Source organism: Bubalus kerabau, chromosome 16 (genome assembly GCF_029407905.1).
Source record: "Bubalus kerabau isolate K-KA32 ecotype Philippines breed swamp buffalo chromosome 16, PCC_UOA_SB_1v2, whole genome shotgun sequence".
Classification (NCBI taxonomy): Eukaryota; Metazoa; Chordata; class Mammalia; order Artiodactyla; family Bovidae; genus Bubalus; species Bubalus kerabau.
Genome location: NC_073639.1, coordinates 33553700 through 33576976, shown reverse-complemented (window position 1 = coordinate 33576976; position 23277 = coordinate 33553700). Strand labels below are relative to the sequence as shown.

General features: G+C 39.3%; 1 protein-coding gene across 1 annotated transcript; it reads right to left on the bottom strand.

Annotated features, from left to right (window-relative positions):
- Window positions 1–614: 614 nt before the first annotated feature.
- On the bottom strand, window positions 615–20144 carry PGRMC2 (progesterone receptor membrane component 2). The gene is made up of 3 exons (XM_055549553.1): window positions 19668–20144; window positions 4216–4371; window positions 615–2808 (listed from the first exon to the last, which is right to left on the bottom strand). The coding sequence occupies exons 1-3, from the start codon at window positions 20083–20085 to the stop codon at window positions 2711–2713; spliced, it is 672 nt and encodes a 223-aa protein (XP_055405528.1). The 5' UTR covers window positions 20086–20144; the 3' UTR covers window positions 615–2710.
- Between the last annotated feature and the right edge of the window lie 3133 nt (window positions 20145–23277).

The window sequence follows — 23277 nt, the reverse complement described above, 5'->3', positions numbered from 1 at the left end:
GGATGTTTAGGGAATGAAACAAAAAAACATACACAGGGAAATCAGACCAGAATTGTCCAAAGGTTAAGTCTATTTCAAGTAGAAGACAAAGACAGACAATTCAGCTGAACTTTGAACATTATGTGGGGGTTTAGAGGTACCAACCTGTGCTGACAGAAACTCCCCTTAGAGCCCTCTGAAATCTACAGTTCCACATCCACAAATTCAACCAAATGTGGATCATGAAGTACTGTAATATTTATTGCATATAGTAATACTGCATAAAAGTGGACTCACACAGTTCAAACCCTTGTTGTTCAAAGGTCAATTGTATAACTTGAAAAGACTGGTGTGGTGTTCTCAACTGTGCCTGATCATACCCAAGGGACTCCTTACAGTCCAAGACTCACTTTTTCCATTCTGGGTCACTGGGTGGCAGGTTTGGACTAGGGACCAAGAATTTGTATTTTAAGCACCTCAAGTGGTTTTAATAACCAGGAAGGTTGGGGAAATAGTGGTTAAGGGGTTGGGGGGAGGAACAGCAGCAACATCAGTCACCACAGCTCCCATCCCCATACTAAATGACTGCCCATCAAACTACCTGAGAATGAGAACACTCAACTGAAATTGAGGAATTGTCCATAGAACACTGTTTATTTCAAGTCCAAAACACAAAATTAATCATTTTTCTTAACAGACTGCATAATTTTTACTGCATGAATATTTAGGGTTTCTCTATTCACAAGTGTAGATTTACTTAACTTTAGGCTGAAATGATTCATTATATATATATATATATCTCAATATCAATTTACTCCAGAGGACACGTACTTTTAACAAATCTGTTTAGAAAATATTTTACATAAAAACACACAAAGCATTACCAACACTCTTCAGTTGTTGCAACCAGCCTTCAGCAAAGATTTGGCTGAAACTCATCATTTTCTACAAAACATTCCAAGACTGAGTACAATAGAATGTAGTATTTTACATACTTTAGCTTATTATTGCAATGAAAACTTCCTCTTTCTTTGATGGCTTCTGCATATATTATACTCATACAGCAGGAGAATTCTTTTCTCTAACTGGTGACTTATTAAATAAAATAGTCTTTTTGGGTATAACTTGTCTCCAATTAAGAACCTAAACAGTCATGATATGATGAAATCAAATAATAGACATATATAGGGCTTTTTAGTAAGAGCATTTTCAAACAACAGAATTTAAAACCTATCAGTATAATATCCTTTATTGTTTTGTGTTCAGTAACTACCACCTGAAGTGCTATTACTTCTAGTATAATCAGTTGGCATCAAAATATAAAGTAAAAATATGTACATTTTAATATATCAATTCTTACCTGAATAATCTCAGATCTTTTGAGAATGTTCCACAAAGTGGAATTTCTTCCTAAAGTTACAGTGAATGTGGTACAATGTGTACAACTTGGTTAACCAGTGTCTGCCTTTCATTCCAAGATTTTTCCTTATCTTGAATCAAATACACAATCTTGACTACCATATTATAATGCACTGGTTTACAGTTTGTATATAAAGTCCAACTCAAGCTTATTTTGGTTTATTGTACATGCTTTATTAAAACGGTACGGGTATTTACAGTATCTGCAGAGTCCCTTCCAAGGCGCTCTCACACACACTCAGACACACCCACACGACATCCATACTACAGCCCCATGCACCCACACCAGTGAGATGTGAGAGTCAAGACTCTTAAAATTAGGCAGCTGTTAGGGGACCGAGTTGATTTGTTTTTCAATTTTTTTTTTTGAAAAGAGAAAAGCATGGGGGAATGCATTTGGCCATTATAATGCTAATGATGTTTGTGTATATTAACATATATATGGCAGTAACACTGAATATTCCTTTTACATTCTATATACACAGAATGACATCAAGGTTTTGCAGTCAACAGAATATTCCAACTTCAGTCTCAATGCTGCTTGTAGTGACTTCAGAATTCACATAGGGGCTTTCCCTAAAAATAATTCAAGTCTATGTAAGTGAAATAAGGCACAATTAATATTGATTTGATCTAGGGGAAGGAAAGGGATAAAAACTAGTTTCAAATGATCTTGCTGTTGGGGAATTAGCTTTGACTTAAATCCACCTGAAATCCATTCTTCTAATTTCCAAAGATTTCTTAGAAACAAAGGTTTTCTTCTTTTCCCTGACAAAACCCAAAAAGAAAAGCTTGGGATTCACATTTACCATTTTAATGTTTCAGTAGCCTTAACTACTTAAAATTGATGGACACCCTCACCTCTCCTGCCCAGGTCTCCTCTCTTCCTCACTGCTAAAACAAAAACACAGCACATGAAATAGAATTCCTTGCTGTGTTTTTAAGAGATTTCAAAAAAATCTCTTATATACTCAAGTAGCAAATACATATCAGGTCGTCTTTGATTTTTAAAAAAAAGGAAAGAAAAAAAGGAGAAAGTAATCTTGTGACTCTCTTGCTCTTTAAAAATATCCCTGGTCTCCTTCTTTTCAGGATGAAGCCCCAGCAGACATTACAAATAACTGCAACAAATGAGTCTGGCAGCATACATTATGTCTAGTATTCAAATCTTCATAGTGAGACTCATGTAGCTTGTACAATTGGTTGAATGTTTTTTGCAGCAGGTGAACCAAACCCAAAGATGCTGGACATTCTGTGAAAGGGAGTAAGAATTGCAGTTCTGAAGGCCCCTGACTTTGGTTGTTTACAAAGTTCAATCCTGTTTATTGTGATCCTTGGTATCTTCTTCATCTGTATATTCTGACGGTTCTTCCCCTGGTTTTAGGAGTCTGCCTACATAATCATATTTTTCTGAAAGATACATCAAAAGAAAATCAGTAGCAATCAAATTTGTTTCATGATTCCATTATACAGCAGGGAAGGTATATGCTTCTTTTAGTCATAAAGAATAAGGTAAGTTTTCCCTATCGTTTACCTTGTCCAGTCTTTTTATACTCATGTAAGGCTTGAACAAAAGAAAACAGGATCAGGGAATTTATAAAGCTTCGGACTTGTGCTTTGGAGGAGAGTGTTTCCTACAACCAGTTCTTAATCAAGGACACTGCCTCAGAATCACTTGGAGATATTTTAAAAATATATGTGAGTCCAGGACCCATGCCAGACTCTTGGAATAAGTCTGATGACATGTACTCTGAAACTGGTTTACCTCTAATGTGCACTGAGTCTCAGAGCAGATCTTTAAATTTAATAACCCAAAGTAACTGTAATTATTGTAATTAAATAAATAAGGTAGCAACACAGGGCATTTCCAACAGTGAGAAGATCTTAAAAAAGCTAATGGTGACTTTCCTGGGGCTGAAGAAGTAGGGAGAAGAATATGAAGTGGAAAATCACATGGAAAGTAAATGCAACCTGGACACATTCTTGGGGAGAAAATGTGACACATGTAGTAGTCCCTAAGAAAACAAACCAAACGAACAGATGAAAATTCACTTGTCACTTATTATCTTGTGTTCTTCGAGGCCCCGATACATGACTCTCAGTATATTATTTTTCTTTCTCCTATTAAACTCTCTTCTTAGATGTGACATCACTTGTTTTTATGTTACCATGTGTTTAATTTAGAACAGTTATGCCCATTGTTATGTTCATGTGATATTTAGTTATTTCTTGGTCAGGATTCTGAACTGAGTTTAAGTGAATTAACTGACAAATCAAGAGGATGAAATAGGAGGACTGCTTGGTTCAGCAGAACCAGTACAAGTGCCAAGAAGCCAGGAGAGCTATTTCAAGAGATCCATGAGTCACATAAGCAGCAGTCCAGAGTGTTCACTGAGGCAGTGAAAACCAATGTCACAAGCATATCATGAAGGAGAATGACATTTTTCCTTTATGGTTTGAAGTTAAGATTAATTAAATCATGTAAAAATAAAGTAAAATGCAGTATCAGTAATCAATTCAGTTTTAAATATAAACTTGTTTAAAAAACCTCCGTCTTAATGAACAAGCCTTATAAGACTAAATGTGTCACAAGTTTTGTAAATTTTACAGTTTGTAACAAGTGAATTTTAAAATATGGATTTTATTAACAATAAGCACATGTAACAATCATTTTGATAGTTAGCTATGCTTATCATCAAATAATGAGGGCAATGCAAACAGATAGCATCCTTAGACTCTTAAGGAGTAATGGAATGGTATGTACTTTCTTTGGCCATAAATTTAGTATTTGTAAAGAACCCAACAAAATGAAGGTACCTTTAAACTGCATTTCCCATTCTCGAACACTCTCCATTTGTACAGCATTCAAATCTGAGAGATCATCATACTCATCTTTAAGTGCATCTTTATCTAGGCAAAATGTTGCCAGTCCTCTGGAGGCATCCCTACCAGCAAATATTCCATATGGACCCGCTGGGGAAAAAAAAGAAATTATTTAGATTATCTAAAAATATTTTAGAATGTCTCAAAGGAAAATGTCAAATAAAAGAAACCTCATGACTCTTATCTGGTACTCAGCCTTAATTTCAAAACATGCATAGACACTAAACAGGATAATGAGAAGAAATTTCTAAGAAATCTACCTTTTGACCAAAGTAAAGTTTTTCACTGCAAATTTAGATTTCAGTTCCTTTAAATATTAAAAAAAAAACTTTATTTAAAGATGAAGACTGTGAGGTATTAGAGAGAAGAGGAAACTTAGAAGAGTTAGGTTTGGAAGCCAGTTTTCTTGAGGGGAAACGATGCCTTATTGATTACTGTTAATTACTTGTGGCATCTAAAAATAATCAACAGAACATTGGCTGGATATATATATATGGCTATAAAGACACAAAATACTTAGTGTAAAGAATCAGGAACCACCTTGTCTATGGAGGAATGGCTACCAGAAGCAAGTCATTTCCAAAGTGTGTCCTTGAGAGCAGCAACTCTCTTGTACATCTCTGTATCTTCAATGCTTACCACAGTGCCTGACATAAAGTAGGAACAAAATAAACATATACTAACAAACAAAAATCAAAACAACCAAATGTTCTATATCAAGAATTTGCTTACATAAATCATAGGTCATTACTTTAATGAAATAGTACATAGCTATAAAAAGAATGAGTAACTCTGTATGTACAGATGCACAAAGAAGTCTATGATATAGTAACTGAAAAAAGCAATTAGTTTACACAGTATGATTCATTTAGTTTTATTTTTTATTCATTTTTGGCTGCACTGTATGGCACGTGGGAACTTAAGTTCCTGGACCAGAGATCCAACCTGTGCCCCCTGCAGCATAGTCTTAATCACTGGGCCATCAGAGAAGTCCATAGTAGGACCTCTTTTCAACTAAAAAAAGATATACATATATGCACATTTAACCTGTATTTGTATATGCACGAAAAAAGCACCAGGAAGAATACAAACCACGCACTTAACCGTAGCAATGCTTCTGGGGAATGGAGAGGAAAAGTTTTACTTCATTTAATTGGTTAAGCCTGGCTACTTATTTATTTTTGGCCATGCCACACAGCTTATGGGATCTTAGGTTCCCTGAACAGGGATTGAACCTGGGCCCTCAGCAGTTAAGAGTCCTAGCCACTGGACTGCCAGAGGATTCCCAAGTCTGGCTATTTAAAAAACAATTTTTATAATATAAATCTTTTAAGAGTTAATTTTTTCTTCATCTTAGTTTGTAGAACAGACCATGTAGATTTCCCTGTTTAAAACGTTTTAAGAAGCCGAAAGTGAAGAGGAACTAAAAAGCCTCTTGATGAAAGTGAAAGAGCAGAGTGAAAAAGCTGGTTTAAAGCTCAACGTTCAGAAAATGAAGATCATGGCATCTGGTCCCATCATTTCATGGGAAATAGATGGGGAAACAGTGGAAACAGTGTCAGACGTTATTTTTTTTGGCTCCCAAATCACTGCAGATGGTGATTACAGCCATGAAATTAAAAGACGCTTACTCCTTGGAAGGAAAGTTATGACCAACCTAGACAGCATATTCAAAAGCAGAGACATCACTTTGCCAACAAAGGTCCATATAGTCAAGGCTATGGTTTTTCCAGTAGTCATGTATGGATATGAGAGTTGGACTGTGAAGAAAGCTGAGCGCCGAAGAATTGATGCTTTTGAACTGTGGTGTTGGAGAAGACTCTTGAGAGTCCCTTGGACTGCAAGGAGATCCAACCAGTCCATTCTGAAGGAGATCAGCCCTGGGTGTTCTTTGGAAGGAATGATGCTAAAGCTGAAACTCCAATACTTTGGCCACCTCATGCGAAGAGTTGACTCATTGGAAGAGACTCTGATGCTGGGAAGGATTGGGGGCAGAAGGAGAAGGGGAAGACAGAGGATGAGATGGCTGGATGGCATCACTGACCCGATGGACGTGAGTCTGAGTGAACTCCGGGAGTTGGTGATGGACAGGGAGGCCTGGCGTGCTGCGATTCATGGGGTCGCAGAGTTGGACACGACTGATCAACTGAACTGAAGAATTATGTGCTAATAAATAACATTTACAAAATACATGATTTTATATATAAAAATTTCTTTCCTGAGTCTGAAAAGTTATCAATACATGACAAAAGAAATGTAGAGAAAACAGTTTAAAAATCCAATTTGCTGGCTTAACTATTATGAGCCACAGAGTGGTCAGTGAAAAAGCTTACTGTCCATTTAACAAAGTATTTTCTAATGAGAAGTACACAGTACAAAAAAAGGAAATTCCCTGATTTTTAAGTGATTATACCCATATTATAATAATAATTATAATAATGATTATACCCATATTCATACTTGAAAGCATTTAGGAAATTGAAGGTTATGTGTCAGAAAAGCATCTATACCTTTAAGAAGAAAATTCAAAAATTTCTAAACATTTATGAACCTTAGTTCGAACTACAGCGAGCAGTGCACCATAAAGCTCACTGGGTTACTTAGGAAAACTAATGAGTTTTAGGAACGAGTTAGGAAAATTCATTCCCTAAACGTTTATTGCATGGAACAAAAAAGGAGCCTTAGCATAAATTTAAGGACCATTATTAGGCAATAATATATTAACACAAAAATAAAGGTAATACTTCCAGTAAAGTACTTTTTTATCCTGCTTTCCCATTCTTAAGTACTTTACATATTCATATTGCTCCTTAATACTAGGTGACTAACACAATTCTCATTTAATGGCTATGTATTTTCTCACTGAATGGATATACCTATTAATTAATATAAACCTATTAATATAAACTTAGGCTACCATTTTCTATTTCTAAATTTGTCTTCTATATAAGAAAATGGGACATTACTTACAACTGGTCAATACTGGTTACTTTCAAACACTACCCATCATCTCAACTGACATTCGAAAAGGTATTTATTTAAATGTTTAAGAAATTTAATACTATTTACAGAGTAAATAGTAGTAAATTTCTATTTACAAAGTAAAATCTGAAGTTCTTTAATTGGAGTTAATTGATTTGGAGAAACATTAACTCTTTTTTAAAATTTAAGTATAGTTAATTTACAATGCTGTGTTAGTTTCAAGTGTACAGCAAAGTAATTTTTTAAAAAATATGATTTTTAAAAAGTATATATATTTTAGATTCTTTCCCATTATAGGTTATTACAAGATATTGAGTCTAGTTCCTTGTGCTATACTAGGTCCTTGGTTACCTCTTTTTAATATTGTGCTTGTACTTAGTTGCTCAGTCATATCTGACTCTTTGTGACCCCATGGATTGTAGCTCGCCAGGCTCCTCTGTCCGTGGGATTCTCCAGGCAAGAATACTGGAGTGGGTTGCCATTTCCTTCTCCAGGGGATCTTCCCAACCCAGGGACTGAACCTGGGTCTCCTGTATTGCAGGCAGTGAGCTACCAGGGAAGCTTTTATATAGTAGTGTATATACATTAAGCCCAAACTCCTAATTTATTCTCCCCTCATCCCCTTTGGTAACCATAAATTTGTTTTCTATGTCTTGTATTTATTAGTAAGTCATTTGTATCATTTTTAAAGATTTCACATATAAGTGATATCATATGATATTTCTGACTTACTTCATTTATGATAATCTCCAGGTCCAATCATGTTGCTGCAAATGACATTATTTCTTCTTCTTTTTTAATGAGAAACATTAACATTTGCTTTTTTTTGACCAAGCCATGTGGCTTGCAAGACCCCAACCAGGGCCTGAACCCAGCGCCAGCAGCGAAAGCACTGAGTCCTAACCACTGGACTGCCAGGGAATTCCTAACATTAACTTTTAAAACTAAGCAAGTTAAAAAAAAAAACAAACCCAACACTAAAATTAAGAGAAAACAGTCCCGAGGGAAAGAAAAGTGGTCCACCTTAAAGCAGCTTAGTTTTTCTGTGGTATAACTCCACGTGGCAATGGCTGTTTTCAAGAAATGGAGGGGGGGGAATATATATATATATATATATATATATATATATATAAAACACTAATATTTTCTTAAGAAACAATAATGACCAAAAAAATCTTAATGCTGACTGGACCAATGCTTATAAACTTAAAACAGTGATGAGTCAAACACAAAAGAAAAAATAAAACTGATTTAAGGCTATAAAAAACTACAAGTAGAAAATAAGAATTTCAACTTTTTGAAGAGTTTCCTTGCAATCTCACTTCCTTCTCATAGTATCTCAAAGTAGAAGGGATAATTTTGCCCTCCCTTCTTGGCAGATGAAAAGATGCAAAGGTATTCAATGACTTGCCTAAAATTACTAACAAAATCAACCCCTTTTCTAACTACACCAAACACAGTACATCTTGAGAAAACACAGAGGACCCACAAACCCAAAGATGAAATGACAACCCTGAAAACTGGAGCATTTCACTAATCACAAAATTTCAGGGGAATGGATATTTTAAAATACCTCTTAAAATGGAAGAACATTAACTAAAAAAAGCTGTAGAAATCAACACTATGTTACATAGTATTTACCTGCTTGGTCTACAACATTCAATTTACTTGAGGATACTTCATCAACCTTAAACACATCCAAATGGCAAAAAGATGATCACTATAAAAACGGAAGTCATATGAACCTCCATCTTTGAGTACATGGATAACATACCAGTGTATTCTTTAGTAAAATTTCCTGCCAACTTCCCTAAGAGGGAATGCTGTTTTTTGGTTTGACTAACTTAAGAGTGAACTAGAGGCAACAGTTAATAATGCAAGCCTAATCCTAGACAAAATGATGTTCTGTTAATTATTGAAAAGAATGACTTCACATATTTCAAATTTCCCACAGGAAGCATTTAACTTCTGAAAAGGTCTTTTTGAAAATAGTTTTATTTTTCCTGTAAGATCATAAAGAATGTATATTAAGACTAAGAACTAGAGTTGGAAAAGGATGACCTGCTGAGAAAAGAGGATTTGAGGTCCAGTTAAAGTATATTCCTCTGCATCCCTAACACAATCAGAATCATATCTGAGAGTTCAGTAATACCTTCCCTTTCCACTACCCCCTTATATAACTGACCTAAATATTATGATTCTAACATTTTGGTGACTACTCTTGGCTATCCATAATACTATAACAACAGAGAGCTACCTAGGGAAATCACATTTTAAATGCTCTTAGGTCTTTTGGTATGGTATAATTTATAAAAAAAAATTAAAAGTCTAGCTTATATAAACTAATCAGATTGTTTTAACTATTAAGGTTCATTTAAACATTAACATTTCAGTAATAATAAGAGAATTAAACTCTTGCCTTCTAAAACTAAAATATAATGCTGATACAAAACTAGATTTACTATTTCAAGAATATTCTTGCTATAAAAAATGAACCCATTTAGCCAAGACAGATTCTTTAAAATGTATTTATAAAACAAATATTCTAGGACATCATTTTACAGATAAATCTTACTTCTACGATACTGTTAAATATACCAAAATGACATTATACTAGTTAGAATCCAGATTTCATTAATAGTTTTAAGAGTTAACACGACTTATGATACAGAGTTTTATAAAGTTCAAAAATCAATACATCTACCAATTATTGCATCCTGAAACTGCTATCATACAATCAAATATAATGGAGTGACATATTTTTGAAAAGGGAACAACATATGGTTATTGTAAAACACTAATTTAATGAGCAAAAAACTCCAGGAGAAAGTAAACATCTAAAATATGTAAGAGATAATTTTCTACTAGGGTGATTATGTATCTATTAATACGTTAGTATTTATGAAGAGAAGAAAATTCCAGAAGGAATATTTTAGTTATTTTCATGGTATAAAAACCATAGCACTCAGAGACAAACTTTAATTCATTAAAAGTTAAACAGCCTAGTTTTCTGATGTGTTTTGACAATAGTCTTCTGTGATTATTAAAGCAAGTTAAAAAAAAAATCTAATAATACTTGGTGTAGGGCTTCCCAGGTGGCTCAGTGGTAAAGTATACACCTGCCAATGTAGAAAATGCAGGAGATGCAGGTTCGATCCCTGGGTCAGGAAGATCCTTGGAGAAGGGAATGGCAACCCACTCCAGTATTCTTGCCTGGAAAATTCCACAGACAGAAAAGCTGGAAGGCTACATTCCATGGGGTTGCAAAGAGTCAGACACAACTGAGCACATATGCACACTGAGTAATTTATTCCAAATATGGTTATAATGGATCTGGGAACAAATCAAACCATATATAAAAGTGATTAAATGAAATCCAACTAATACATCTTTTTTATATTTGGTTCTAGGAACTCCCAGGACTTTTAGAGGGAAGGCAGCATGGTAAAACTGGAAGAATACCTCTTCCAAGCCAAGATACTTGGGTTCAAGGCCACACCCTACATTTGAGGCAAATTTTACATGCCTAAAATTGTGGAGGTCAAACTAGATAATCTCTTAACTACAAGTATCAGGGAAGAAAAACTATAAATGGTGTTGCAATAACTGAATAGCCCTCTGTAAGAAAACAAAAACAAAAGTTGATGCTTACTTCATATCTTAAATAAATTCTGAATGTAACTAACCAAAATTCACTGAGAAGAAGAGAAATGTAAATTAAAATAATATTGAAATACTATTTTAACTTCTCAGAATGACAAAGACCAAAAAATTTTATATGACATTTTTGGCAAGAGAGTGAGAAATAGGCATTTTCATGTGAGTGTAAATTGGTCCAACATCACTGGAGGGCAATTTAGAAAGAAGTATCCAAATTTAAAATGTCCATAACCTAAGATTCAGCAGTTTTACTTCTAGTAACTTATTTAATAGATAATTATGATTTTAGTAACATTTTGAAATGATATGTACATGATACCATGCTTCCCTGGTGGCTCAGTAGGTAAAGAATCTGCCTGCAATGCAAAAGGCGCTAGCAGACATGGGTTTGTTCCCTGCAGGAGGAAATGGCAACCCACTCTAGTATTCTTCCCTGGAGAATCCCATGGACAGAGGAGCCTGGTGGGCTATAGTCTATAGGATCACAAAGAGTTGGATATAACTAAAGCGAGAACATGCATGCATATATGTAGTAACAAGAGACTAGAAACAAATATTCATTAAAAGTGGACTATTAAATGATATATTCATAACAGAATTACATACAGATTCCAAAAATCAAAAGTTCTTTCTAAACTGATACAGAAGGCTCTCAATATATTAAAATACTGTTAAAGGTTTGCATTGTTAAAGTAAAAACTAAGTTCATGGCATCCAGTCCCATCACTCCATGGCAAATAGATGGGGAAACAATGGAAATAGTGACAGACTAAGTTTTTGGGCTCCAAAATCACTGCAGATGGCCACTGCAGCCATTAAATTAATAGATGTTTGCTCCTTGGAAGGAAAGTTATGACCAACCTAGACAGCATATTAAAAAGCAGAGACATTACTTTGTCAATAAAGGTCCGTCTGGTCAAGGCTATTGTTTTTCCAGTAGTCATGTATGGATGTGAGAGTTGGACTATAAAGAAAGCTGAGCACCGAAGAATTTATGCTTCTGAACTGTGGTGTTGGAGAAGACTCTTACAAGTCCCTTGGACTGCAAGGAGATCCGACCAGTTCATCCTAAAGGAGATCAGTCCTGGGTGTTCATTGGAAGGACTGATGTTGAAGCTGAAACTCCAATACTTTGGCTACCTGATACGAAGAGCCGACTCACTTGAAAAGACCCTGATGCTGGGAAAGACTGAAGGCAGGAGGAGAAGGGGACAATAGAGGATGAGATGGTTGGATGGCATCACTGACTCAATGGACATGAGTTTGAGTAAACTCCACGAGTTGGTGATGGACAGAGAGGCTTATGCTGCAGTCCATGGGGTCGCAGAGTTGGGACACGACTGAACTGGAACTGGATCTGTACTATAATTCCTGAGGGCAGATAGAAATTGGTCTGTTTTTTTTTATCAGTGACAAAACTATAGGACATATCTCACTAAAATGAAAACTGAACTCTGAACAAAAGTATGAGATACAAGAAATGACAGTGAATAAAGAAAATGGTAACTCTATTGCTAAATTTAAATGAAAATTGGCTATTTAAAAGAAGTTTATTATTCAGTTTGAGGGTAGTGTTTAAAAAACTACCTACAGTAAAATAAAACTCTAATAGAAATAACATAGAAAATGGAGTGGGGAGGGATTAGAGTTAAAGCTTTCTAACCAAGGCCACAACATATGGCTGTGTACAACTCCAGGGGACACCATTCACATTTCTCTACATGATTGTTTTGTATATTTAGTATTAAGAAATACCGTCAAATGGCAGTAAAATGTTTTAAAGTGACAGTTCTAATTTGTACAAAAATGTTTGGTTAACATTGATATATTGTTCAGAGTGACAGTGCCTATAGAAAAAAATTTAAGGAAAAGACTCTTGTCACCAAAAGAATACAAATAGAATGCATCCAAATTAGCAGGGAGATATGAAACAGAAACAGACTCCCAAATATAGAGAACAGACTTCTGGCTTCCAAGGGATGGGAGGAGTGGGGGTGGCAGAGATTGGGAGTTTGGGATGAGCAGATACAAATTAGTATATAGAGAATGGATAAACAAAAGGTACTACTATATAGCACTGGGAACTATATTTGATACCCTGTGAGAAACCACAAAGGAAAAGAATATGAAAAAGAATGTATGTATGTAACTGAAACACTTTGCTGTACAGTAGAAATTACTACAACTGTAAATCAACTATACTAAAATGAAATAACAAAAATCTGTACGGGAGAAAAAGTGGAATAAAAAAATCCATCTAAGAAACAATCGGAGAAGGCAATGGCACCCCACTCCAGTACTCTTGCCTGGAAAATCCCATGGATGGAGGAGCCTGGTGGGCTGCATGGGGTGGCTAAAAGTCGGACATGACTGAGCGACTTCACTTTTCACTTTCATGCATTGGAGAAGGAAATGGCAACCCACTCCAGTGTTCTTGCCTGGAGAATCCCAGGGACGGAGGAGCCTGGTGGGCTGCCATCTAGGGGGTCGCACAGAGTCGGACACGACTGAAGCGACTTAGCAGCAGCAAGAAACAATGGTGGGAAAGAAGGCAAAGAAAAGTTGACAGATAAATTACTAAATAAGATAGTAGAAATAAAGTGAAGAGGAACTCAAAAGCCTCTTGATGAAGGTGAAAGAGAGAGTGAAAAAGTTGGCTTAAACCTCAACATTCAGAAAACGAAGATCATGGCATCTGGTCCCATCACTTCATGGCAAATAGATGGGGAAACAGTGGAAACAGTGTCAGACTTTATTTTTTGGGGCTCCAAAATCACTGCAGATGGTGACTGCAGCCATGAAATTAAAAGACGCTTACTCCTTGGAAGGAAAGTTATAACCAACCTAGATAGCATATTCAAAAGCAGAGACATCACTTTGCCAACAAAGGTCCATATAGTCAAGGCTTTGGTTTTTCCAGCAGTCATGTATGGATGTGAAAGTTGGACTGTGAAGAAAGCTGAGTGCCGAAGAATTGATGCTTTTGAACTGTGGTGTTGGAGAAGACTCTTGAGAGTCCCTTGGACTGCAAGGAGATCCAACCAGTCTATTCTGAAGGAGATCAGCCCTGGGATTTCTTTGGAAGGAATGATGCTAAAGCTCAAACTCCAGTACTCTGGCCACCTCATGCGAAGAGTTGACGCATTGGAAAAGACTCTGATGCTGGGAGGGATTGGGGGCAGGAGGAGAAGGGGACGACAGAGGATGAAGTGGCTGGATGGCATCACTGACTCGATGGACGTGAGTCTGGGTGAACTCCGGGAGTTGGTGATGGACAGGGAGGCCTGGCGTGCTGCGATTCATGGGGTCGCAAAGAGTCGGACACAACTGAGCAACTGAACTGAACTGAACTGAGCGACTGAAGTTGTTAAAAGACAGTATTGGCATTAAATTTAATTTTAAAAAATCCAGCTATGTTGTTTATAAAGAAAAAATAAAAGATTGCTTAAAAGGATGGAAAAAGAACTGCTGAGGTAATACTTATCAAATGAAGCCTGAAGTCAAATCTGAAAATCAGTAAGGTGATAAGGATGTTTCTTCCTCTGATTAACATGGTATCAGTTCTAGATCTAGTGCTTCAGTTCAGTTTCAAAACAATGATACTCCCAATCTTTGTAAGGCTGGTTCCTTCAGGTTTTTGTTTAAGTATTAATCCCCACTTTCTTGATAAACCAACATAAATAAGTACTTCTCTTTACCATCTAATGCTAATAAATAAAGTCCTTTATTATAATCATGTATTGAATGATTATTTATTATCTTTCTTTCTTAACAGAACATAAACTCCACGAGGGCTGGGAAGTACAAGTTTTGAGGACTCAGAATTACTCAAAACATTTATTTAGGCAAGTGCGATGAAATCCAGGTAACTCCTCAGAACTGATCTTGAGACAAAATGCTGCCTCTTGTACAGCAGTTATTTAGTGATGTATCTCACAAGTATGTGGGGGATGAGTGACCTATGCCACATGGTTCAAAGAACTATGAAAAGAATTTAAAAAGGGCTACCTCCAGATGTTAATCTACTCCTTTCCTTCAACCTGAATAACATCTTCTGGTCTCATACATGCTTTAAGCTATCCTTTTATACTGTTAGTATTTAATACAATTTCCTCTTTGATTAAAAACAATGGAATGATGTTGAACTCAGAGGAGCCAACCAACTAGGTACTGTAGAAATTACTAGTAAAGGGAATTCCCTGCCAAGGTGGTGGTTATGGCTTTGAACTTCCAATACAGGGGGTGGGTCTGATCCCTGGTTGGGGAACTAAGATCCTATAAACTGCATGGCACAGCCAAAAAAAAAAAAAAAGAAAGAAAAGAAATTAGTATAAATTTGAGCAGAGTATCAAAATTCATCAGAAAACTTAGCTGGTCCTTTTACCTAATTGGTAGGTAATGAACGTGCATAGGCATTAGACCTAACACAGACCCAACTGGCTTCAAAACAAAAGACTAGGATGAAAGTTGGGTAGTGTCAATAGGACATTCATGAAAGAATATGTTTGTCTATATGCTGCAACTCTTGCTTCAGCTACAATTTTGCAAACTACAAATAAAATTAACATGTGAATATGAAGTTAAAAAAGGAGGAAGAACACATAAAAGGTGTATGAACTCCTTTTCCCCATCTCCTAAATATTAGGCATCTCATGGGGGTACTTCTTACAAACTTCTTTTTATTTCCAGTGGAATTTAAATGGTATGTTGGAGAAATTACAGCTTTGTTACATGTCAAAGAATACTCTACATGGAATAAGGGGGAAGCTATGTATCAATACCAGAAATGTGAATAAACTATTATAAACTGTAACTGTGTAATTTCTTGCCATTCTAAAGAATAAAAAAACACAATGTTTTGCTAGAATCCCACTGCAGAAATATTACACCAAATTATTAATAATTATTAATATTTAAAATGATAGATGAGTCTTCCTCATCTATTATGATGCTGCTACTGCTGCTAAGTCGCTTCAGTCGTGTCCGACTCTGTGCGACCCCATTGACAGAAGCCCACCAGGCTCCCCCGTCCCTGGGATTCTCCAGGCAAGAACACTGGAGTGGGTTGCCATTTCCTTCTCCAATGTGTGAAAGTGAAAAGTGAAAGGGAAGTAGCTCAGTCATGTCTGACTCTTAGCGACCCCATGGACTGCAGCCTACCAGGCTCCTCCATCCATGGGATTTTCCAGGCAAGAGTACTGGAGTGGGATGCCATTGCCTTCTCCGATTATGATGCTGGAAACATGAAATTATATTATGCTGTGATACAGTAGCAAGGAAGCATAGCCTGTGAAGCCAGTTAGACTGTGTTTGATTTCTAGCCTGGCCATTTACTAGATACGTGATTTGGGGCAAAATCTCTGAGTTTCAAGTTTCCACATTTGTAAAATGGGAACATTACCTATCTCCTAGAGCTGTCTGGAAATTAAACGATAATAACCCCCAAATGGGAGTTTCCTCCTCCTCCTACCCTAACCTCTAGAATCAATGCTATTGAATACAACTCGATGGGAAGATGGAAATGCTCTATCAAGTGCACTGTTTGGGCACTTGAAATATGGCTAATATGGAGAAACTCAATTCATGTGGCTTGTGGCTACCATACTGAACAGCACAACATAAAGCCATGAAAGTATGTTTCTCTGAGGCTTTAAATCCTTATGGGAACCAGGAGAGGGTATAAAAATAAAAACAGATTCTCTATGTAAGTTTATCTCAGAATGCAATTTATCTGAAATAGAGTAGACAGGCTTTGTGGTCAAATATATCCGGATTTGAATACCATGTCTGTGTGATCCAAGCCAATTTTCCCCAAATTCCTAAACCTCGAGCTCTCTGTCTTAAGGATAGGAACGTTCACTAACCTCACTGAAGCATTGTAGAGATGACAAATTAATAGATTTGATGTAATAGCTGCTTAACAAATCTGTTTCCTCATGTATAATATCATGTATGAAACGAGTCGCCAGTCCAGGTTCGATGCACGATACTGGATGCTTGGGGCTGGTGCACTGGGACGACCCAGAGGGAGGGTATGGGGAGGGAGGAGGGAGGAGGGTTCAGGATGGGGAACACAGATATACCATTTCGATATTTGGCAAAACTAATACAATATTATAAAGTTTAAAAATAAGATAAAAAAAAAGAAAACATCTCTAATTAAAAAAAAAAAAAAATCTGTTTCCTTTCTCCTCCCATATTCTTTCTTACACGATGACTTTCCTCACACACTGGCCAAGTGCCTGAACTGTTACTAAACTTAATATTGACAAATGTAGTTAATGCCAATTGTTTCCCAATGTCTGTTTACTCCACTAAATTAAACTGCCAACATTTAAGTTTTTAAGAACTCAAACTTTAAAAATTATGACTAAAAATAAAAATAATTTCAACACAGAAAAAGCCTCACAAATAATCTTTTAACTCTAAAACCATTATTGAGAACTGGGAATGGATATTGGCTAGACTCCCTAAACTCATTCTTTCAAGCTACGAAGTCTCATATAAGGATTTTTACTTCTGAATTACTCTGCTACAAAATTCCTTAATTGATTTGAGGATGAAAAAAATTAAAATAAAAACTGAATTTGTTTTATAGCCCGAAATTTTGCTTCAAGACTTCTGTGAAATGTTAGATATCCTCTTAATGTGAAATACATTCCAAATCCATAAGCTGATCTGGCTAACTTTAAGGTTTCTTTCAATAAAAAAATTGCAAATATCTGTTTAGGTTGTTCAAAACTACTTAGAATGAAATAATGGGGTATCACTCTGCCTGTTCATCAGGAAGGACCTGGAAATCAGTGAAAGCTAACCTAAAACTGAGTCCTCTGTTGTCATCTGAGGAGAACCCCCTCAATGGCTCAAGCCACACAAAGCCTATCTGTATTATAACTATGACTCTCATCTTAATTTAAAAATTTCTGTTGCAGAACATTTGCCACTGGGTGCTGCCAAATTGTGTCCATGGCTGTCTCTCTCAGCTATTTTCAGATAGTGGCAAGGCATTAATGTGTGAGGACTGATAGATAGGCTTCTTTGCAGTAACACTTGGTTGCTTCACTGTCCGTTTAGATAGGGGCTACAAAAGCATAGTTTTTAGTTTGGTTCAGTTCTGTATTAAAAACCTAAACCTGTACACAATTTCTAATCACTAAATACATAATAACTGTGTAAATTCTTGATTAAAAAGAAATTAACTAATTTGGTCTGTTACTTTAAATATTGTCCTTTGGCCCCACTGTCTTACCCACATTTGCTTAAGTAAACAAAAATGTATTAACTGTTTCAGCTGATATGAGTGGGTAGACATCTGGTTTTCATTTTTATACCAGAAGCAAGTACTTTATAAGCTATCTGTGACTTGGCTGGATTGAATGTAAATATATACACAAAATACAAGCAACTAAGAAATAGTTCAACACATTTGTTGTTACCGGGTGTAGAATCTCCCATTTCTCTTCTCTAATCCAATTAACACACAACAAACCAAAACACTTCTAAATTATCTTCCATCCACTAAGCACGTAAATCGTGTAAGTGTACAGTTGCAGGTGTCAATAAACATCATGGACTAACAGATTAGAGGAAACCAACTTTTTAGATTTGCCAACCCCTTGACTTTTAGACTTGGATGTCCTCTTTCAAGTAACAGGTCACTATAGGTCTCTAATTTTATTTACTTTTATTGTAGTAACTCCTTAAAAACTCAGAATAACTACACAACCAGCATGTACAATGTTGCTCAATTTTATGATATGCCAACAGGTTTCATGAGTCTGAACTGAAATGTCTGCTATAACTACACTGTTAAAGAAGGGTTTCTAAACCAACCACCTTACATACACAGTTCTCTGAAAGCAAAGCTTTAGAAACATTTAACTTGCAGAACTGGTGCATGGTGATATGAATTTATAGTTGTTTATAAATTTCTTTCTCCTCAGTGAAAACAAAGTAAGTGATAACGTATATTTGAATACTTGCCTTCCTGCTACAAAAAAAAGAGAAAAAGAAACTGGACAAGCACGCCTGCTGGGTATATGAGTTCCACCTCCCAAACTCGGGGCGAATAACCTTGCCAGTATTTATTAGGATCTGCATTCTGATCAGCCTCATCTCACATATACTGTTAATCTTGTAAAGCATCTTTGTATCAAAACCGGTTAAAAAAAGTCAAGGTGCTGCATATGGGACCGGATTTAATAGATTCTAGAAGGCTGGGACTTGGAACTACGTGTACTTAAACGTGGCCTTATGGGGAGTAGTGGATAAGCGCTCTGTGGCGCGCACACCACACACACACACACACGCAAGTAAAGAAAGTTGTGAATTACAGGGCCTAAAACTTTAGGTCCCTACTTCAGAAATCTTCCTTCTTTCCTGCCCCTAACGATTCCAGAAATCAGAAAGCTCAGTAAAGGCTGAGGGCCAGCGTGTCTGGCGACAACTAAGGATTTCGAAAAATTCAGCCCAAGAAAAGGCTGAGAGGAGAAATGGGATAGGAAAAAGATGAAAACTCAGTGTCGCTAAAACACTGGGATCCGAATTCGAGGGGTAAACACCGGTGGGGCCCGCGGCTGGGGCGTGTGGGGGGCGGGCCGTCTCAGGTGCGGCGGATACGGCTCGGGGGTCCAGATGTCGAGAAGGCTGGCAAACTAACCCGGTGCCCAGGGGCCTCCCCATCAGAAGGGGGTCGAGCTTGAGCTGCAGGGGGTCCTCACCCTCCCCTTCCAACTCCTCCTCACCCGGGCCGTAGAACTTGCTGCCTTTGGTCACGTCGAAGACTTTCCCATTGACCGCAAGCAGGATGCGCGGGTTGCGAGACCCGTCGTACTGGCGCAGCTGCTCCAAGCTGAAGTCCCGCTTCTTCATACGAGGCAATGAGGCAGCGGGGCTCTCTTCGCCCGCTCCGGCCCCGGCGCCCAGACCCCGCCGCCCCCAGCGCACCCACAGCCGGTAGGCCCCCAGCAACACCAGCGCCACCAGCGCCACGTTCAGCAGCATCTCCCCGCCCCCCGTCAGAAGCGCCAACGCCGTTGCCAAGCAGCTGCCCCCTTCTGCTGCCGCTCCCGCGCCGCCCGGGCTCTCGCTACTACCGTCGCTGCTGCTCTCGCTGCCACTCCCCAGGGTGCCTAAATTCACGTCCCCATCACCCGCCGCCATCACTGCCCGCCAGCGCCTTCCTCCTCCTCCCCGCCCCCTGCCCTCCCCAACCCCACGGTCGACCCCGCCCACATGGGGCTTCCTAGCCAATAACGTGGGGGTAGGGGGCGGAGTCAGGCCGGCTCCCGATTGGGTGTTTACGCGGTAACGTTGTCTTGGATCTCTCCCTCTCCCTTCCTTTTGCTGGCCGCGCTCCCGTGCGACGCCCCGCCCACCTCGCCCCACACTTCCCTGCTCTCGCCTGTCTCCTCCTCTAGTTGAAGTACAAGAGCGGGGAGGGTCTGAAGCGAAGATGCGGCGACGGTCGCGCGCGCGCCCGTGCGTACGGGCGGGGCGAGGCTACGGCGCGTGCGCGGGTTCCGGGGCGCCACGCGCTCTCCTTTCCTCTGCAAACCTTTTGGGAGGCACGGCCTGCCCAGTGTTCTGGCAGTACGCATGCGCCCCCGAACCCCGCCCCTTTCCTGGTCTGGGTTTGCGTCCGCCAGCTCCCGCCTCTTCGCCGACGCAACGCGTGAGAGCTTCACGTGCGCTGAGGCGGCTGCTGAGGCGGCCTCTCTCAGACACCTTTCCGAGGGCGCGGGTTAGTGGTTAGTGAGAAGCTGCGACATAGTTTTAACCGGTTCGCGCCCCGAAAAGGGGTGTCTTTTCTCTCGTGGGCGCCGTCACGCCTGTCCAGAAGCCCGGAGCGTGGGCTCGCAGGCAAAGCTACGGCCCAGAAGATGTGGCGACGAGCTGGAGTCGCCTGGCGCCAAGAGAGTGCACGGAACTCGCATTGGGATTGTTTGGCAAAAGGGTTAGGGTTAGGGTTAGCTACGTGCTGTCTTCGAGGACACCGAGTAGCCACTTCCCAGTGGTTTGGGCCAAGGCTGCCCCTGTAGAATTTTCTTTCACATTTTAGACGAAAGGTGTCGTTATTCCTTAAGTCGCACTCACTGGGGCAGTAGGGAAGTGGATAGGGTGAGGTGGTCCTTCAGTTCGCCTATTTAGCTTAATCTACAGTTCCATCTACCTAGGTCTTGTAGTCTTTTAACCTTTCGAGTCCTTAAAAATCGGCGTAAATGTCACCTCTGAACCTTTATACTGAGCCCCTCACCTCACGCTCTGAACTCCTTTGTTGTGCTCCCTCTCGCCCCAGTTTGTTTTGTGTCACTAGTTCGCCCACCCCTACCCCCTCGCTGTAAACTACTCTTGTGGTGAATGAGGTGTGTCAAGGGAGTAACGGTTTGCCTCGTAGAGGAAACCAGCCATTGGAAATACTTAAAGGAATGACTGGCTGTATTCCAATAAAACTTTATGGACACTGAAATTTTAATTTGATGTAATTTTAGATACCATGAAATAAGTTTTCCAATCACTTAAAAGTATAAAAAACTTTGTTTCTTAAAACCTTCCAGAGGTATAAATTTGAATTCCCTGGCGGCTCAGAAGGTCAAGAATCTGCCTGCAATGCGGAAGAACCAGGTTGGAACCCTGGGTCAGAAAGATCCCCTGGAGAAGGAAATGGCAACTCACTCCAGTATTCTTGCCTGGGAAAATCCCATGGACAGAGGAGCCTGGCAGGCTACAGTCCACAGGGTCGCAAAGAGTCTGACACGACTGAAGTGACTTCACTTCTTCATTCTCCCAGTGTAGTTAATAGTGCCCACTTAAACTTCAAAAAACAGTCCAGATTGGAGGATTATTTCCCATTGTTCACTCTGCCTTAAGAAAATACCTTTAAAGCAGGGGTTCAGCCCATGGACTGCTTTTATACCTCTGAAGTACTGAAGTCGCTACGAGGCAAAATTGAGTACCTATGACAGAAACACCTAAAATGTTAATATCTGTCCCTTTACATACCCGCACTTCCTGCCACTTCTTGCACAAATACCTTAGCCGACTATCTGATTTCCCATTCTTTTCTGCACGCCAACCCTTCATACCAATCCTAGTAGATAATCGCTCTAGGGAAGAGTTTTGATCCTGTCACAAGTGAAAGTGAAGTTACTCAGTGTACCAGGCTTCTCTATCCGTGGAATTTTCCAGGCAAGAGTACTGGAGTGGGTTGCCATTTCCTTCTGCAGGGGATCTTCCTGACCCGGGGATCGAACCCAGGTGTCCTGCATTGCAGGCAAACGCTTTACCCTCTGAGCCACCAGGGAAGCACCAGCAATATAAAGTCCAAGCCAATTCCATGATACTAAGATTACAAGCTTAGTTTTCCAGACTTCGCTCCTCTGCGGTACTTAAAGCCAAAATGGACCGCTTGCTGTTTCCCTAATTAGCATACCATACGCTCCAGTTTGCCCATGTCTCTCCTCCATTCCGCAGGTTCCTCAGGATTAAACGAAAACTGTTACTCCCTTGACACACCTCATTCACCACAAGAGTAGTTTACAGCGAGGGGGTAGGGGTGGGCGAACTAGTGACACAAAACAAACTGGGGCGAGAGGGAGCACAACAAAGGAGTTCAGAGCGTGAGGTGAGGGGCTCAGTATAAAGGTTCAGAGGTGACATTTACGCCGATTTTTAAGGACTCGAAAGGTTAAAAGACTACAAGACCTAGGTAGATGGAACTGTAGATTAAGCTAAATAGGCGAACTGAAGGACCACCTCACCCTATCCACTTCCCTACTGCCCCAGTGAGTGCGACTTAAGGAATAACGACACCTTTCGTCTAAAATGTGAAAGAAAATTCTACAGGGGCAGCCTTGGCCCAAACCACTGGGAAGTGGCTACTCGGTGTCCTCGAAGACAGCACGTAGCTAACCCTAACCTTAACCCTTTTGCCAAACAATCCCAATGCGAGTTCCGTGCACTCTCTTGGCGCCAGGCGACTCCAGCTCGTCGCCACATCTTCTGGGCCGTAGCTTTGCCTGCGAGCCCACGCTCCGGGCTTCTGGACAGGCGTGACGGCGCCCACGAGAGAAAAGACACCCCTTTTCGGGGCGCGAACCGGTTAAAACTATGTCGCAGCTTCTCACTAACCACACTGGGAGAATAGGAGTAAAATTGTCCCAGACGAACCTCATGTAGTCATCATAAGGTTAGAGATTAAGAGAAATCAAAGCTACCTTAAAGTGAAAGAAAGAAAGTGAAGTCGCTCAGTCATGTCCGACTCTGCGACCCCGTGGACACTAGGCTCCTCCATCCATGGATTTTCTAGGCAAGAGTACTGGAATGGGTTGCCATTTCCTTCTCCAGGGAACTGCC